We start from the raw sequence: 18,819 nt of genomic DNA, 5'->3' as shown, positions 1-18,819 counted from the left end.
GATCGCACTGGCTGGTGGCTTGAGTCAAGCTCTGGTTTCTTGTCTTTGCTAGCTAGACCCGCTTTAGTTCGAACGAAGGGCAGGCAAACTGGTGAGTCGGAACTCGACAAGCTGCAGCGAGGGCGAAGGGGCAGCGAGAAGGTATCAGCTCAGTCGTCGAGCAATCAATTGAATAGTTTCCAGAGTGAGGATGCTGGTGGTTTTATGACTCTTATGATATATGAAGGCGGTAAGAGGACGTGGAGGGGCAGAGCAGAACGGAGCAAAACAGATCAGCGTAGCGCAGGGCAGGGCACAGGGCACCACAGCAGCAGCAGCAGCAGCAGCAGCAGCAGTGAGAGCGGGGCGCGGGCGGAGGAATGGCGGACAGAGCACAAGAAGAAGAGAGCAAACAAAGATTGAGGGGAGATGGTGATGGAGATGGAGATGGCGATGGAGAGAGGAGATATAAACAGAAGGGATTGGGGAGGGCAGCAGAGCTTTGTCCAGCTGGTCTCGGGGTCTGATTTATTTTATTACGACATCGGGTATTTGGTGGTTGGCATGTAAGGTACAGTTACAGTTCCTCGTGCTCGTGCTCTATCATTCGAGCTCTTGTAATATAGAGTAGCTCCGGCGGGGTCGGACTATTTCCGTATATACTGCACGGCACTACGGAATATACTCTCACCACGAAACATCCCCTGTAGCAGAACTCGAGTTACTAGTTTTAATCAGTTCAACCCCCAACACTCTCCTTTCCTCTCCAAGCGGCGGAGTATTTACCATTGCCATTTGCTATTACCATTACCATTACCATTACCAGTAGTCACCGGCCAATCGATGCGAAGATGTCGCGTCCCGTCCGATCAAAGTCCGACCATTAGCAATTGGCAATAATTCCCCCTCGCGCCCTGGTGCACCGAGAGAAACTTTTTTCGTCCTTTTTCCCTTGCTTCCCCCCCATCTATCGTCCCCCTGCACGTCCACCCCGCCGACCTCGCAAGCCTCGGCTACTAGTTACCAGCACACTAGCAAGCAACAAATTTATTGACGAGGCTGATGCATTACGCAGTAGATCATGCGTCGAAAGAATGGCTATTTTTGCTTTTTTCCGACTATAATAATTATTGGCGAGTGATTCATATTACGGCTTGCGAAACCCCAAGACCGCCTTTAGCCGGATCAGAGTCAGAGCAGAGAGGAGAGGACTCGGAGAGTCAGAGGAGCGGGAGGAGCACGGGAGGGAAGGAGGGCGCTCTGTTAAAAGTCGGTCAGTGGTTTCATAAATAATCAAATTGCCATGTGTCAACTGCTGCTAAATCTTATTACTATCTATCTATCCCCAGTGACCAGTCATATCATAGCTAATGCACAATTATTAACTAAGGTACGTAGCTACCTAGGTAGCTATAGCAGCACATACGTACGTACAGTACATGCAGGCGGTCACTCAGCCATAAATGAACCGTAAAGACGAGAGGAGAGAGAGGTTGCAAAATGCTCTTGTCAATGTCAATTTCAATGATACATCCAGACCAGAAGGTCCGGAACAGTAAAGTAGGGCAAATCAGCAATATCAACCAAAGGCAAGAACGCTCCTATCAATTACAGAGTACAGATGCGCCCCAGCAAAGTGCGTGGCCCAAGGCGTGCAGCAGGCATACAACTACACTAGCATCTCGAATATGAACACAGGTCCCCCGACTTTTCTACGTACTCCGCCGCAGAAAGATCAGAACATGTGATGCTACCCAGATGTCCCCCCGTCATTAATACATTCCCAAGTTTGTCTCTACTTTCTCCCCTTTCAGTCTCAGAAGTTCGAATAGCCTGTTTGCTGCGGAGCGAAGCCGTTCGTCTGCGCGAAGGGAGCAGGCGAGGTACGGCCGCCGGGACCAGCCGTGATCATCAGCCGGTTGCCGCCGAGGATAGGTGTGCTGCTCTCATCCGTCTCCTGCGACTTCTCCCGCGACTTGCGCTCCTCGTTGTCCTTCTTCAACATCTCAATCGTCGAGCTCTGCTGCGCAAGGTAATTGATCATGAATGGCATCGTGTAGTCCGTAAGACCATGGCGCCATGAGATCTCCATGACAGTGGCCACTGGAATAAGATCGTAGCAAGCGTAGAGCATGCCAACATAGCATTCGCGGCTGCCGATATCAACAAACTAGAATAATGTTAGACAAATATAGTATGAACCCGAATAACGAAAACTTACGTATCTCAGTAGCTCGTCAACAACATCCGACTTTCCAGACATCGCGGCGGTCTCAATAGCATCCTTGAAGAGCTTGTCTTGCTTGGAAAGCGCAATAGACTTCTCCCATCGCTTGTTCTTGCGGTAGATGTTGGCCGCGATCTGGCGGAAGAAGACCAGATCGTGGTGCTCCAATCGCTGGGCAAGCTCGACGGGATCGTAGTTGTCATAGTTCTCGACCGAATCGCGCAGAGTCTTGTAGTCTTCCTCCTCGATCAGAAGATCGTTGATCGCACTGTTGACAGTCTTCTTGTTCTGCGATTGAACGTTGAGGAGGAAAGGCTTGATGAGAGGAATGTTGTCTGACTTTTCGAACATCTTGACAACACGGTTGACATCGATTCGGGGCGTCAAGGCTTGAAGGAGGTCGGTAAGGAGGGAGGGTTGCTGTTGGAGATAAAAGCTGAGTGCCCGGTAATAAATTTCCAGATTGGCAACCTTGACGACGATGTCCTTGAACGAGTGGTGCTCCCAAGCGTCGGCAGCTCGCTCCATCATGGCAAGGGCTGCATTGTCCCACTCATCATAATGGCAGTAAAGGAAGACAAGTTCTGGCCAGAGATGTGCCTCCTCGCAGGCCCGGATCATCTTTGGGATGTTGATACGGCCCCAGAAGAGCTTCAGGTGCTCCATCACGCGATCTGGATGATACCTCGACAGGGCAATGCCAAGTTCAGTGAACATGCCCATGTGAGCACGCTCAAGGCCAAGACCCTGCTCCAGGAGAGCGATGAGCTCGTCGAAATAACCATTTCGCTCATATTGCTTAACCAAACCTTGAAGCTCCTCAGCGTCAACGATCAAGTTCAAGCCGCAGATCTGCGCCAATCTGAACTCCTTCTTGTCCACACAAGCAGCATTAACCTGCTTCCAAACCTTGATGTTGTTCGCCTTTCGTGCACATTCAACAGCGGCTTGGTAATCTTCGAGGTGAACAAGGGTAGTTGCCAGCTTGGCCCAGTTCGAGATGCTGCTGTAGAAGATCTTCGCAGCTTGATGATATCCTTCAGCATAGGCCTTGTCACCGGACTCTTCGATGTCGGCAACATTGGTGCCTCGCAAGAAGTCCTCCAACTCACTCAGTTGGTCGGTTCGAGCAAAGGCAAAAGCTAAGGCAGTATCGATAGGAGGTTCTCGGAGAGTCTTTCTTGCCATACGAAGGAACTTGATGAGATCTTCGTCCTTGCCAGCGTGAGTGGCAATTTCGATGACTTCATTGTAGTTGCTGGGATCCTCAGCACGGATGTAAGAGGCGATAGAATCAGTGACACGAAGACCGTCTAGCTGAGCCTTGGCAACTCTGCTCCAAACCTCTGGGAGTTCGACACGTTCAGCATACTCCTGTGCACGATCGATGCTGACAACGTGCTCCACGAGAACATTGGCTGCATTCTTGTGGTCATTGATCTTCTTGTAAACCTCGAAAGCTTCCTCGAATAACCCGACCTCGATACAGATGTTGGCAATGTCAGGTGCATTGTAGGCGTCGAGTCTGTGGATATAATCCATGACACGGGCCTTGTCAGCCTTGGTCGCTGTGAGGATAAGAAGGTTCTGCAGGTTTTCATTGTCGCTGAACGGAGACGGCTCAAGAACGATCTTCTCCAGAAGCTCGATCAGCTCGCCGGGCAAGTCAGCCTGGAGGAAGGAGGCTACGGCAACAGAGACCTTGTCGGGTTCTGTGGACTCTGGGACGGCTGTCGAAATGACTTGGTCGACCACAGAGCGGCGGTGAATGTTGTTGTGGCTAAGCACAAATGACCACAACTCACGGTCAGCTCTCTCAAGGATATAGCGAGATTGCGCCTTGAACATGGAGTTCTCGTTCGTAATATTGACCAGCTCAAGATCATTCTGACCCTTGCGATATGCAATGTAGGCTTTGAAAAGTAAGTTAGTGAATGCTCTGTAATGATTTCAAAAGAAATCCAGTCCAAAAAGAAGATCCGGAGGAAGGTCTGATCAGTTGAGGAAAAAAAGGATTTTACTTACCAAGATTAGGATCACGCTTCTCACAGTACTTTCCGACAGTCAAAGGATCGTAGTTATCATTCTCCTTCAGGAACTTCTCTGGATTGTTGTTGCTGTCGATGTAGATCTTAGCCAGCGCATTGTAGACTGCTTGCTGCTGGTTGCCTGCTGCTAGAGTGGCTTCTAGGAATGGCAGGAGTAGCTTCAGGCGGTTTCGAGATTCCACCTCAGCCACGAGCTCATCGATCGGGATAGAAGCAGGATTGACAGTTTGGAGAAGATTCTTGATAATAGACTCATCGCAATCCACGTCAAGCAAGCCACCAACGACGGCGGGTGTCCGAGCTGGGTTGACACGCTGAACATAAACCTCAATTGACTTGAATTGCTGGTTCTGGTAAAGGTAAAGGACCAAGTCATGAATGAAATTGAATCGATCGCAAACAATGATCAGAGGCAATTGTTCGGTCAATTTAGCCTCCTTCAAGAAGTTTTTGACCTTCTCGGGATTAAAAAAGTCTAAAGATAGATGTTAGCAGGCAAGCCCAAGAAAGTCCAAGAAAGTCCAAGAAATGGGTCGTGTAAGTCGAGCTAGGAGCTCGACTCGATCGACTCGGCCGCGGCGGCCTTGTCGATGTGCTTCTTTGTCGCCTCGTGGATTACCAGCTTTGGCCGAGTGCTAAAGGTATGATCACAAATGGAGCAGTGATGTTTCCGTGAAGCAATGTTTTTTGAGGCCCATTTATCATATCCAGGGGCTTTGACAACTCTGATGACGCCAGCAGCATTGTTGATGTGCTTTTTGGTGGCTTTGTGCTTAACCAGCTCGTTTGAATAGGTAAAGGTACTTTGGCAGATATCGCAAAAGTACTTTTTAGTGTCCCTCGTATTGGTTACGTAGATCTGTTTTTGCTGAAGACGTCTGTGCTTCATTTCGACTTCCTTGGCTACGGTTTGCTCAGGAGTAAGAGCGTCGGTCTGGCCTGGAATGTATTCGGCTATGGAGGAGTGGGTGCAACAACCATCGTACTGCACGTCTTCGCGGGCCCAAGGACCAAGGGAGGGGATGCCACGGTGCCTTTGCTGATGTCTCATAGCACAGAGCACGATAGAGAAGACAGCTTCGACAGCGAGAAATATGGCGCGGACCACAAATCGGTTCGTGGCGGTTGGGATAGGGCACCAACAGAGAAGTCCTTTGTGCACTATCATGTACCCGTCGTCTAAAGCGTGCTGGATATATCGAGGCAGATGCGTCTTGTTGTCGTAGTGATAGAATCGAGTGACTACACCACGAAGCTCACCAGTACCTGAGCCGATGTAGATTTTAGGTCCACAGCCTGGTTTCTCGAGCACAAGAAGGTAGACAGCCCAATGCTTAGTGACATCTGTCGGTAGGCTCTTAAAGTAGGCCACAGAAGGTGGAGTAGGAGATCGGACAACGTCCAAAAGACCTGGAGCAAAGACGAGGAGCGAGTCTGCCAAGATCTGCTCCACCACATCTCGAGTAGAAAGGATCATATTGAAGATTGGGTTTTGCCGTCTGGCAGGCGTGAGGGTGAGAAGACTCCAGACTTGACCGACCACGTACTCGAGGATGTTGGATGCCTTGGAAGCCATCTTGCTTGGAGCAGTCCAAGAGAGCCCAAGGAACGAGGAGCGAGCTGAGAATGGACAGTGTCCTATTTATGGCCAGTTGCGTAAGGACAAGACGTGTTGAGACACCACTGTTGACATTAGTGCTTGCACCAGTGCATATCTATGGTTGACATACCTGATTTCTGATCACTTCTTCGGAGGCTTTCGGTGCGCAACTTGGAGGAGCTGTAGTGGTGTTGTGTTGATGCGACAGCATCGATGAGGAGAAGGGGTCCTTCATGTTGTTGACATGTCCAGGTATCCAGAGGAAGGTCCGGTCCAGCCAGTCCAGGTGGGAAGGGCAGAGTAAAGAAAGGGAAACGGAAGGTGCAACTTACTAGAATCGCGGCAAATCCTCTCCACTTCAGTGAACTGGCTCATCTTGGTAGCGGCTTCGATGTACTTGAAGTTCACATCAGGATCCTCGCTGAGGTTGACGATACTTCCAAGATAATAGAAGAGACCTTCGGCCGTCTTGTATTTCTCAAAGAGATCAATCAATCGTGTGGGGCCAAGGAGATCGGAGTATTTGGTTGCAATCTGGACAACAGCACCAAGATTTTGGCGGATATTTGACTTCAGCATGGCATCGAGACAGTCTAAGGACTGCTCGAGGGACAAGCGGCCGAAGAAAGTCGTCAACCAGTCCTGAGAAAAGTTGGGTGTCGCAACAATGTTAATCATTACCCGCTTGATAGCCTCAGGGTCATCGTAGTGTTCCAATGCTCGTTGAAACAAACCAGCTTGCTCACAGAGCTGTGCAATACGTGGTCTATCATAATGCGAGAACATATCATTACCAAGAATAGCATCGGCGACTTGAGGAGCATTGATCAAGTTCATCTCCAGGAGGCGAGTCTGCAAGTGTCCTTGCTCTGGTTTGTTATCCTTGAGAGCATCAAGCAGGAATGCCGTGGCTGGTTGAACCATGCCTTGAGCCTGGAAAACATCAACCACACGCTCGATGTCAACCAATGATCCGCCTTCATTGTTTGCCAGTTGGGTTGCAAACTCTGCTCCCTTCTCGGGGTTGATTCGCACAATGTTTTGAAGCAACTGTACATAGTCTGGCTGGTATCCGGCTTGTGTGGCGTAAGGCAGGATTTTCTCAAATTGGCCTGTTTCTGCCAATGCTGCAACAACCTTTGGAGAAACGTTTGCGCGGAGATATATGCTGAGAGCAAGGTTCAAATCGTGTGGCCGAACAACATCACCTAATTCCTCTGAACAATCCAGCTTATTCTCCTTCAACCATTTCTCAAGAAGATGCTTTCGTTGCTGGGCAAGAACTGGTCTCACCAGCTCGAGAGTCTCGTGTTTGTTGAGGGTTCCCTTATCAAGAAGCATACCGAAATACTGAAGGATGACTGACAGTTGGCCGGGGACAGCTGGCAGTGACTTGAATCGTTCGATAGTTTGAGCGGTTCGAAGGAAGCCACGGGGTGAATTAGCGGCAATCTTAGCAGCCTCGCCATAGTTACCAGAGGATAAGAGTTGATCGAATTGCTGTGCATAGAGGTTGTCCGCACCAGGAAGACCAGCTCTAGATGCGAGTTTGACTGCCAAGCTGGAGTTGGCAGGGTTTTGGAGGAGATAGGGGATGATGGTGGTTTCATCAACAGCAACAGACAGCACTTGTCCCTTGCGGTTGATGCCCACAATCCCGGAAGACTCGGAGTCGGAAGCAGTAATGAAGATGGTCTCGCTCGAGATGCGATTCATGAAAATGCAGGTTCCAGTCTCCAAGTCATAAAGGTGGATGAAACCATACTTAGTGACCAGATAGATGATGCTGTACTTTTGGGAAACCTGCATAGCAACTGGAAAGTCGTTTACAGCTTCTGCGGGGAAATAAACGTCTACAGCCTTTTTCGCAAAGACGGGGTTCGACGATTGGTGGTCGACTTCCACAATGTGCAGCTTTGCGCCAGTAGCGGTTCGGACAGCAAATGTGAAGAGCTTCGTGTCTGCAGGGGAAGCTTCCAGTCGCAGTGTGCCGAAAGCAGCAGCATGTCCCTCGATAGCTTGACTGATGCCACGGTCCCGCGAATAGAGCTGCATGGCGCCAACCACTCGTCCTTGTTGCTGTGTGATCCCAATTACAACCATCCATTTTCCATCGTCGCCGACACGGTAATTGATGATTTGGCAGCCCTATGTGGAAGTTAGAAAGCCTTTGGCCTGGTCGGGAAACGGTTACTTACAACCAGGTTCTGGTTTCTCTTAAACACTTCAACTGGAGCTGGCTGGTTTGGATCAAACACATCCCAGTGATAAACAGCAGTTTCTGTTACCAAGCCTAAGCTTGTTTCGCTGAACCACTTCCAGAACACAACATCCTCATTCATGGTTGTTGACTTCAGCTTGGCCTTGGCTCCTAGATCGAAGATCTGAAGTGTTCTCTGTTGTGCCTTCAACGCAATAACCTGTTTTGTCCAGTGCATAATAGCACTGTCTGCTTTGATCGGTCTGCGCATGACATTATTGTTGTTTTTGAGGTCGATAATTATGACTTCGGGTTGGGCAGCGTCATTCTTCTTTTCACGCACACAAATAAAGGAATCAGATTCGAGGGTCTAACTTTAATATCAGCTATAGTTCTACAGCAGTTTGCACAAGGGCATCAACACTTACACATGAGTTGAATCCAATTGATTGTTGCTAAAAATGATACAGGTCAGCCATCCACTCGTCACGACAGTAGCCTGGGTAGCTTGGAACAGATTGTGGTTGCGGAGCCCAGGGAACGCACATCAACGTTAACGGGAGCGCTGGTCAACTGAGAGTATCTGTTAGCTATCATCTCCCGCGCGTCCAGATGGGGTCAGGATGGCGACAAACCTGGAGGAGCTCCGTGAACTTGATGGGCAAAGCCGGCGCCATCTTGAATAGCTTGTTGCGCGAGGTGCGCCCGATCACCCAGAACCGTGCACAATGTCAGAAAAAAGCGTGAAAGAAGCAGAAGATGCAGGGGAAAGAGTGGAAATCCCAATAGCTCCCGGGAAAAGAGGGAATGCCGTGGGTATCGTAGAGATGAGGAGATGCGGATGTGATGATTGCGTTGTGGATGCCAGCTTTCGTAGAACAACATCTTAGAGACGGGAGGCCCAGGCGAGATTGCGCTAACCCATAAATGAAGACCTGTGGCCTCCTGAACACGTGACACGTCGCGTATAGGGGCCACGCGAGCCACGCGGCTTAGAATAGAACAAACGAAGTATTATCTCGGTGCCTACATGGTATGTAACTTACAAAGGGCGACATAGTAGAGTAAATCCAATAGGACAAACTCCAAATCCGGGTCAATATGGTGCGCCCATAAATGCTTAATGCCTGATCAACTGTATCCATCTGTTGCATCATTCACAAAAATTAAAGTTACATTGGGTCAATAAGCCCTAACTAAATTCTCACAGTTGATTTTGATGCTATAATGGGATTATTAAGAGTTCTCTATTACTCCTCTAAACTCTATTAAACAACTATTCTAAGTAGAACATTGTGGTCCTTTCCAATTCATATGGCATGTCATACACACCCTCAAAGGGGTCTTTTGATTGCTCGAGCACCATCTAATACCGGTTTGCTCTTTGGCCCAAAATTCTATCCACTTCTACAATCATGGCAATCAGGACCTTGTAATACTTTGCCACACCTCTTATGTGGATGATAATTTTAGACTCCGGCTATTCTAGAACTATAGGAACGCCAATCTAGAGTCTGCAAATGCTGGGTTTGGTCTTTAAGGACTCCCCTACATTAATAACCTCCAAGCACCAAGAATCAAGGCAGCGGTACCTATCGAGGACATTAGCATATACATGATATTGGAGGGGACACCCGAGCTTACCAGTGCAAACACCCATAAGCCATTGCAAAGTCTGGAACTTGACTGCTTCTAATTTCTCCCTTAGACTCGCAACTTCCTGTTCAATCTTGGTCTCTGTCTCCTTGATCTTCAACTCCTGCACATTGGCTTCTTCCCTAATCCTTCCCTTCTCGAGATTGAGATCTAATCTCACAGACGCCTGCGTCCTGCCAATCTCGTCCCGTAGTCTAGCGTTCAACTTCGCCAGATCATTCGTCAGACGTTCGTGTGAAGAGCGAGTGGTAGCTGACTCTGTAGAATCGGCAGATAGGAGCTCGGATCGAAGTTTGGCAAAGTCGACTTTCTGGGTGTATGTCGCCTTTGCTTGGTCTTCACGTAAGACCATTGTGCGGGTCAAATTTTGGATACTAGTGAGAATGTCAGTGATGTTCTTAGTACACAGAGACTGGAGGGGAGATAGACCTTTCTTCAATGACATCGCTGAGCACTTTCATCATCGCTACGGCTTGCGCCTCTGTAAAGCCATCTTCCTTCAGACGTTGCACGAATTTGAGGGTATCGAAGTGATGATCCCTCGCTCGACGGCTTGAGGCATGGAAAGCTTTATGGTGCGATGGGCCGGATAGTATGCTCGCCCTCGGCCGACAGGGCTCATTGATTCTTCGCTGGGCAATGGCCCTATTAGAGTAGTTGCCAAAAGATCTTGGAGGGGCATCATAGCTAGATGCGGTTGAATATAGCGCCCGAATTGTATGATTGGCACTGGAGGCCGGCTGCCAGCTTAATTTTGGAAGAAGGAATCGCGGAAGAGCTTGCGCAGAGTTCAGGCCCAAATGAGCCATGTTGAAAGAATTCCCACGGTTGTGGTGGGCTATTTAGAGTTGGATGCGATGTTTGATTTGGTTCCCACTCCGGGTCGGAAAGAGGCGACCGCACGCGACTTGAGTCACTGACGTCCAGCAGCTCGGTTGAGAGCCCACTTCACTTTTGAGCGTCTTTCTTTTACATTTGTCCAAATTTCAGCCAACATCCAAACGCTCCTGCGCGCGCATTCCTCGACGATATCCAGAGTCCTTGAAGACTATACTCTCGAATCTACCTAGCACAGAAATTCTGAGCTTAAGTAGTCCATCGCTAGCCAGGTCCCTGGATCTCCAGAAAACTTCGAAAACCTACCCCGCCACCAAAAGAAACCACCATCTCACGACCACCCAACATGGCGGCGAACGGTGACGGTGATAGATACGGGAATGACATAGACTCCGACTCCGACTCTGGTCCCGGCTCTCCAGGTCTCGATCCACAAAATGACGTTGACGATGTTGAGGAAATGGAGGAGAAGCCCGTTAAGTCGGCGCTGAAGAAGTCTGCACCAGAGGAGACTGTGCCAGCAATCATTCGACCGACTCTGCCGCCTCAAACAGAGCCCAAGGATCTGGATGTTAAGTCGTTGACGCCTCTGACGCCCGAGATTATCGCACGGCAAGCTACCATTAACATTGGGACTATTGGGCATGTCGCGCACGGAAAGTCGACAGTTGTGAAAGCGATATCAGGAGTACAGACAGTTCGGTTCAAGAATGAATTGGAGCGGAATATTACCATCAAATTGGGCTATGCCAACGCCAAGATTTACAAATGCGACAATGAAGAGTGTCCGAGACCGGGTTGCTTTAGAAGTTACAAGAGTGAGAAGGAGGTCGACCCTCCTTGTGAGCGGGAAGGATGCAGTGGCACATACCGATTGCTCAGACATGTTTCGTATGTATTTTGCTGGACACTGCTGAAATACAAAGGCTAATTTAAGCAGATTCGTCGATTGCCCTGGTCACGATATTCTCATGAGCACTATGTTGTCAGGTGCAGCGGTCATGGATGCCGCTCTCCTTCTCATTGCTGGCAACGAAATTTGCCCGCAGCCGCAAACCTCCGAGCATCTCGCAGCCATCGAAATCATGAAACTGAACAAGATTATCATTCTCCAGAATAAGGTCGATCTGATGAAGGAAGAGAGCGCCAACCAGCACTACCAGTCAATATTAAAATTCATCCGAGGAACTGTTGCTGGGGGAGCACCCATTATCCCAATCTCTGCCCAGCTGAAGTTCAACATCGATGCTATCAACGAAGCAATTGTCAACACCATTCCTGTTCCCCCCCGCGACTTCTCTATGGACCCCCAGATGATCGTCATTCGATCATTCGATGTCAACAAGCCGGGTGCCGAAATCGAAGAGCTCAAGGGAGGTGTTGCTGGTGGAAGTATCCTCCACGGTGTTTTGAAGCTTGGTGACGAGATTGAGATCCGACCCGGAATTGTCACTCGTGATGAAAAGGGAGCTATCCAGTGCACGCCAATTTTCAGCCGAATCGTTACTCTGAACTCGGAGAACAATGACCTCAAATATGCAGTTCCAGGCGGACTTATTGGTGTCGGAACACGCATCGACCCAACTCTTTGCCGTGCTGATCGTCTTGTTGGTTTCGTCCTTGGTCTCAAGGGCCGCCTGCCAGATATCTATACGGAGATTGAGGTCAACTACTTCCTTCTCCGAAGACTTTTGGGCGTCAAGACTGCGGATGGAAAGCAGGCGAAGGTCGCCAAGCTAGCTAAGAACGAAGTTTTGATGGTAAACATCGGTAAGTAGACAAAAGTTGCAATAGTGCCCAAGAACGAGGCTAATTCCGACCTAGGATCGACCGCAACGGGCGCCAAGGTTGTTGCCGTGAAGGCAGACGCTGCGAAGTTGGTTTTGACAAGTCCTGCTTGCACGAATATTGGCGAGAAGGTTGCATTGAGTCGTCGTATTGAGAAGCATTGGCGTCTGATGTAAGTTGCCTCCAGGGTTACTCCTATTCCCCTTTCTTGCATCTGCTCTACGACCACTTCCTTCCCAGCCAAAAACTAACGCGACATCTCTCTAGTGGTTGGGCCAATATCCTGTCTGGTGTTACCCTCGAGCCCACCAATGCTTAAAATGCGAATACTCCCAAGGGAAAGTCTGCAGCATTGGGTCATGTATTTCATGGTCCTCCGGTTCAGTGATCTTGGCTTATTGCATACTGTAGGAGTTTGATAGATTGGGCGAAAAAGTTAGCTCCTATAAAATGAAGAGCCCATAGCGCAGGATGATGATTCCTATCATAGCTTCTGAAACTAGTTAGGTATGTAGTTGAATCTGAGCACGTGTGATATGTTACTTTTCAGTGTGGGTAAAGTGTGAGATGTGTCGCAGCCTGGTTCGTCATAGTCATGCCCAGTACACTACTCGGCGGAATGGACCGCGTGCGCAGAGAGTAAGAAACAGATTGTTGCCTAGATACCTAAATCGTACCGGCTGACTACCAGCGGTGAGATCTCAATGTGACATATATTTATCTCCTTAATGCCAGAGAAATTCTGTGGCACCGTATAGCAGCTACGTCGTCTTTCCATCAGCAAATAGACTTTTTTTATGTCACCATCCATTGCAGAGTGCGGTGCTACAACACCAAGAACAAACTTCTTAGTACTACCCTACCCAACGGCTTCTCCGTGAAAATAGAGACATATTCTTAGCAAATCGTGTTACCTGGTTTCTTCCACACTAGCAGTCTCAGCAATTGACCACCCTGACGGCCGCGTGCGCATACTATTGCTCATACGTACAGTAAGTTCTTACCACATACCTACAGTATCTCAAAACGTGGAAGACAGTCGGCGTTCATCAGAGTCCGATCCCTGCAGGGCAAAAGTCCGTCATGAACACCGATTAATAGCGCCACTCGGATATAAGAAGAGGCTAACCCGAATAGCTAACCCATAAACGGGGAGTACTCGGATACAAGAAGAGGCTAACTCGAATAGTTAACCCATAAACGGGAAGTACTCAGATATAAGACGAGGCTACGAGTACTCGTAACTTGAAGAAAGAGAGTCGGGGCGGACTTGGTACGGAGTAAGCAAACCGAAATAGACCCTGTACGGAGGTACGAGTACGCAATACTGGCAATATACTAGCAATACAGCCTAGTGTAGCGAGTGAGTCAAAGTTCAAACGCAAAGCCCCCTTTACTTTACGAGTGCGTATACTGCAGCCTCAGGGAAGCCCATCCTAGTACGGAGGTAGTCGCCAACGGATAGTGCTTCGTACTTCCTGGTGGAATCCGTGCCACTGGAATTTGGGGCCCCAGAGCCTTCTCTCTCCTCCGCCGCGTTCGGACGAACAGCGTTAAACGCCCTCCTATGGTTCCTGTACGGTTCTACCACGCCTCTCCAGATCCAAGATTTGCCGTGGCTATTGGCTGCCCTTACGGAGACTTCTTGGTAGAAAACATCCTTTTGGGGGTTAAGCCGCTGGACGCCTTCAGCACCTTCGCCCGATATCCGCCGAGTAAAGGTTAAAGGCAGATAATTAAAGCGCCAACCATGGCGCAAAACGGGGGAAAGACTGCCCGGCGCAAGCCCAAATTCGCAAACGCGTACTGTACGAAGTAGTCATTGACCATCGTTTACTTCGTAATGACGAGATAACCCGGAGCTGGAATGTCCCTCGTGGAGCTGCCAGAAAAAACATACAAAGATCCGGCCTTTTCCCCAAGCTCCCTTTCAGCCCAAGGCATCTTCTCCATTGCTCGTTACGACCCGATCCACTTCCCCCTTATTATTCCTCGTCTTCTCCAGCGTCTAGCCCTAGGTTGATCGGAAATATAGTTCTACCTCCGTCGATAGATCCTTGTATATCCGGTGCTCCATTCTTGGCCTACCCCTGCTGCGGGCCGTCAGCAAATATAGGAGACAACAAATAAGAACAACTTGGGGCAAATAACAAGGGTAAATAAGGCTCCATCTAGCATCTGTTCGTCCCAAGCCTTCCCAACCTGCAAGCCAGGCCTTGTCGGTCTCATCGTCGCTGAGATAACTACCAGGTACACCTTGCGCTTTACCATAGCGCCGAACACCGAACCAAAACAAAAAAGGAAATAACTATTCATCCAGTACATAAGGGTCGAGAGCCGCCACTACTGATACACATTGTGATTATCTATCAGTCGTTTGTCCCTTCGAGAACTCCGTAGCCTGACACCCAACCATCCTCGTCCAAAGTTGCGAACCAGGTCAGATCGACAACAAGATACTCGGTTACAACAGGATATAATGGCCGTCGCCGACGAGAAGTCCGTAGGCAGCTCGACCCTCAAAAGCGGAACGCCCAGTATGGATGAGAAACATGCACACAGCGAGGGTGAACCCTCTGTCCACCAAGGCTCAACCGGCTCACCCGCACACTCTGTCCGGGATCTCAACAACGAACAGGCCCAGCCAGACCTGGAACAGGTCGCCTCGAGGAAATCTGGCAAAGAGCTACAGGCCGAGTTATCGAGAATCATGACCAGTGGTGAAGGCGTCGAATATCCCACTGGCATGAAGTTGGGCCTGATCTCCTTGGCTCTCTGTTTGTCCGTGTTTCTGAGTAAGCTTTTTTATTTATTTATCCCTACGTCTCCACCACGAATTGCACTAACAAGAGCTTGTATAGTGGCCCTGGACAACACTATCATCGCCACTGCTATCCCCAAGATCACGGATCAATTCCAGAGTCTGCCCGATGTAGGAGTAAGTTAAAACATTCATTAAGGCCATGAGGACTTGTTATATTCATGTCATCTGAGTTCTAACATTTATTTAGTGGTATGGCAGCGCATATCTTCTCACAACGGCATCCTTTCAGTTGCTTTTTGGAAAGTTCTACACCTACTTCTCGATTAAATGGGTTTACCTCATCGCCATTGGGATCTTCGAACTCGGTAGCTTGATCTGCGGAGTAGCACCCAACTCGACTGCTTTGATTCTTGGCCGTGCTGTGGCAGGTATTGGTTCCGCAGGCATCTTTTCTGGAGCTTTGATTATCGTGGCGTACTCGGTCCCTTTGGTTAAGCGGCCCATGTACACCGGATTCATTGGAGCAATGTATGGTATTGCGTCCGTTGCAGGCCCGCTCCTCGGCGGTGTCTTCACGGATAAAGCAACCTGGAGGGTATGTTGCGTCTTATGATCACACTGGTCCTTGGTCTTGGCTAATCATTATTAGTGGTGTTTCTTCATCAATCTTCCCATCGGAGCCATTACGGTCGTCGCCATCATGATCTTCTTCAAGAATCCTGAGCGGGCAGCCGTCGCAGATCTCGGATGGAAGGCCCGGGTCCAGGAGTTCGATCTTTACGGTACCCTCGCCTTCATCCCATCGATCGTGTGCCTCCTATTAGCACTCCAATGGGGCGGAACCAAGTATCCCTGGAAGGACGGGAAGATCATCGCCCTCTTTGTGATCTTTGCCGTTTTGGCTATCGCTTTCGTTTCCATTCAATTTTGGAAGCAAGATTCAGCAACTGTCCCTCCCAGGATCATGAAGAAGCGTTCCATGTGGGCCGCGGCCTGGTTTGCCTTTACTCTTGGATCCTGCTTCCTCTTGCTCGTATACTATCTTCCCATCTGGTTCCAAGCCGTGAAGGGAGCTAGTGCCGTGAAATCAGGCATTATGAACTTGCCCCTTATCTTGACGCTTGTCATTGTCAGTATTCTTAGTGGTGCCGGAGTCACTGTACTTGGATATTGTAAGTTTGGTATATTTATAATCTTGAACGGGGACTAATTTCCACTAGATGCTCCTTTGATGATCGCCTCTACCATTCTTGTATCAGTCGGTGTAGGATTGCTTTATACCTTGACCCCAGAATCTTCGCATTCATATTGGATTGGTATGTGCACACTTCAGACTATGCCCCTTTTGTCAGGAAACTAACGATATTATTTGCTAGGTTACCAAGCTATTACAGGTATCGGAATTGGAATGGGGATGCAACAGCCTCTCATTGCGGTCCAAACCGTGTTAGACATCTCCGAAGTGCCCATCGCTACCTCAGTGGTTCGTAAACCCCTCCCCATAACCAAAAACCCAAACCCTTTACCATAACTGCCCAAAATTATCTTCGACGTTCCTCAACTAACCAACCAACAGATCATCTTTGCCCAGACCTTAGGTGGAGCTTTATTCGTCTCTGCCGGCCAGAACGTCTTCACCAACAAACTTGCCGAAAACCTAGCCAAATACGCCCCTACACTCGACCCCAAAATCGTCCTCGTCACTGGCGCCACCTCGATCCAGAGTGCTATCGACAAGTCTTATCTCCCGGGCGTCACACTATCATACAACAATGCCCTCACACAAGCCTTCCTTGTCGCTACCGTCATGGCCTGTATGACCATCGTCGGCAGCGCAGCCATCGAGTGGAAGAGCGTCAAGGGGAAGAAGATCGAGATGGCGGCATAAATCCCCTCCATCGAGATGATTCTTTTGTACGTCTTATTTGGATCAGCGACTCATCAATGTTCGCATCGTTGTATTGCATAGCATTTGTATCCTCGCATATACCCCGGCGTTTTATTTCCGGTTTCTGCTTTTTGGGGACATCAAAAAGAAAACGGCACACACACACACAAACACAACCACCTTCTCTCAACTCTCGAATATTCCCTTTTAATCCTGTATACCTACGCGACTAGACTTTTTTTTCAAGAAGTCGACGAAACCGAAAATGAAACACATCTCACGCTTTTCTTTATAGTGTACCTAATTTCTCGCATGGGCTGGATATGCATGGTTGGTCTTTTTTTGGTAGAGAACTACTCCACTACACGGGGAAACATGAGGGATAATAGAATGGAGTGAATGGGAAATAAATAGAAGCAAAAAGTAATAACTTTAACTTGAATGTCCCTGGTGTGAAGGTGCTATTGCTTTGGTATTATCACTCCACAGTCCATACGCAGTGCCTTAATCACAGCGATGAGGAATACTCTCAGTGCTAGAGTTATGTAGTTTCAAAAGCCAAGTGGGAATAATCAATAATTGCTGAAGCCGGATGTTGTGGTAAAGGGACCGTCGATGAGTCGGTTAGAGGTGGAAGGCGGTTTATTGGACGGGCAGTTGTTTGTTTATAGAGTCAGGTAAGGACGCAGTCTTTTGGATCCCAATCAATTAACGGAACCAGGCGGGGATGGTGGCTTAGCTCCTTATATATTGGGCTCTCAGTTGTCATATCGCCAGAGGGTAATCGTTCCACAATCCCAGATACACCACTAGCAATAAAGTCCCCTTTTGAATCCCGTACACAATGTTCGACTTGGGAGGTATCCTCGCTAGTCGTGATGTCTATGTTCTGAGAAATACTTATAGACCACTTGATAACGTTTTGATGCTCACCTCTCTTATACCAGAGGGTGCTCGACCGCTTTCGATACCATCCTCTATCAAGATTTTCCCATCTCGATTACCAAATAGCCACAGTGATATGTTGGTTATACGGGCCAGTAGATTTGAATTCCACTGTAGCAACATTATCCTTGGCGACCAACTCGGGATATCCAACGGAAGCACATGATCGGGAGGAGGCAGGCGTAGACGCACAGTTCAGAAGGGGCTATCGCATATTATTGATACAAAAGATGGATTCTGTTATACTTCTTGGCCTGAAGAATTAAAATGAATGAAGAAGGTTCTGAGTAGGAAGTGAGGTGCCTCGCACTTATATCAACCCCTGGTTACAATATAGGTGGTACCTCTAAGCGCCGGCAAGAGCCGTTGGCGGGGCGGCAACCTTGCACTCCACGTTGCCACTGCAGTAGCGGAGAATGTTTAACTGCTCCTCAGAGTTTATAGATTTAAAAATATGTTGGATGAAGTTATTTCATACCACCGGTCCGCAACTATGTCTGGTGGGTGGGTTAATGGAGCTGGGGGCTGATTGAAAATTGGTTTTGTATATCTTGGGGAGTTCCTTGTCTTTATTTATAGATTATAAAACCATGTGCTCGTATGAGAAAGGTATTCTAGGAAATAAAAGATTTGGAAGAAAGAAGATAGTAGTAATTGGAAGAGTTAAGTTGGCGACTTTGGTAGAGATCAACGAAGCAGATCGTACGGGCCAACCTGAAATTTAAACTTCGAGCTCACCAACCTTACCCGGAACATACCTCTAAGTCGCGGCATTTTCAAGCTTCCCAAAACATGCTGCCGGATTCATGTATGACAACCTGATTCTTGTAGCCACCTTTCTATTAACTAATTAGTATGTCTACATCAATCATATCATCCTGTTCCGT

General features: G+C 48.6%; 4 protein-coding genes across 4 annotated transcripts; 2 read left to right on the top strand and 2 right to left on the bottom strand.

Moving 5' to 3' along the window:
• Nucleotides 1-1,795: 1,795 nt before the first annotated feature.
• Nucleotides 1,796-8,731, bottom strand: BP5553_06038 (Clathrin heavy chain; the record flags this gene model as incomplete). The annotated part of the gene is made up of 10 exons (XM_032014661.1): nucleotides 1,796-2,149; nucleotides 2,201-4,119; nucleotides 4,232-4,729; nucleotides 4,906-5,892; nucleotides 5,985-6,083; nucleotides 6,187-8,002; nucleotides 8,053-8,424; nucleotides 8,483-8,509; nucleotides 8,601-8,627; nucleotides 8,690-8,731. The coding sequence occupies 10 exons, from the start codon at nucleotides 8,729-8,731 to the stop codon at nucleotides 1,796-1,798; spliced, it is 6,141 nt and encodes a 2,046-aa protein (XP_031869342.1).
• An 871-nt stretch (nucleotides 8,732-9,602) lies between these two features.
• On the bottom strand, nucleotides 9,603-10,519 carry BP5553_06037 (putative DUF1640-containing protein; the record flags this gene model as incomplete). The annotated part of the gene is made up of 3 exons (XM_032014660.1): nucleotides 9,603-9,646; nucleotides 9,699-10,084; nucleotides 10,140-10,519. 3 exons carry the CDS (start codon nucleotides 10,517-10,519, stop codon nucleotides 9,603-9,605), a joined length of 810 nt encoding a protein of 269 aa, XP_031869341.1.
• Nucleotides 10,520-10,893: 374 nt separating this feature from the next.
• BP5553_06036 (p-loop containing nucleoside triphosphate hydrolase) lies at nucleotides 10,894-12,654 on the top strand (the record flags this gene model as incomplete). Its single annotated transcript, XM_032014659.1, has 4 exons — nucleotides 10,894-11,438; nucleotides 11,488-12,317; nucleotides 12,372-12,507; nucleotides 12,603-12,654. 4 exons carry the CDS (start codon nucleotides 10,894-10,896, stop codon nucleotides 12,652-12,654), a joined length of 1,563 nt encoding a protein of 520 aa, XP_031869340.1.
• Nucleotides 12,655-14,814: 2,160 nt separating this feature from the next.
• On the top strand, nucleotides 14,815-16,987 carry BP5553_06035 (MFS general substrate transporter; the record flags this gene model as incomplete). Its single annotated transcript, XM_032014658.1, has 7 exons — nucleotides 14,815-15,130; nucleotides 15,197-15,273; nucleotides 15,347-15,694; nucleotides 15,749-16,271; nucleotides 16,320-16,415; nucleotides 16,476-16,582; nucleotides 16,676-16,987. The coding sequence occupies 7 exons, from the start codon at nucleotides 14,815-14,817 to the stop codon at nucleotides 16,985-16,987; spliced, it is 1,779 nt and encodes a 592-aa protein (XP_031869339.1).
• Nucleotides 16,988-18,819: the final 1,832 nt, after the last annotated feature.

The sequence above is a fragment of the Venustampulla echinocandica genome (genome assembly GCF_003357145.1).
Source record: "Venustampulla echinocandica strain BP 5553 chromosome Unknown scaffold_3, whole genome shotgun sequence".
Classification (NCBI taxonomy): Eukaryota; Fungi; Ascomycota; class Leotiomycetes; order Helotiales; family Pleuroascaceae; genus Venustampulla; species Venustampulla echinocandica.
The sequence above is the reverse complement of the archived record's forward strand: the minus strand, read 5'-3'. Positions and strand labels throughout refer to the sequence as shown.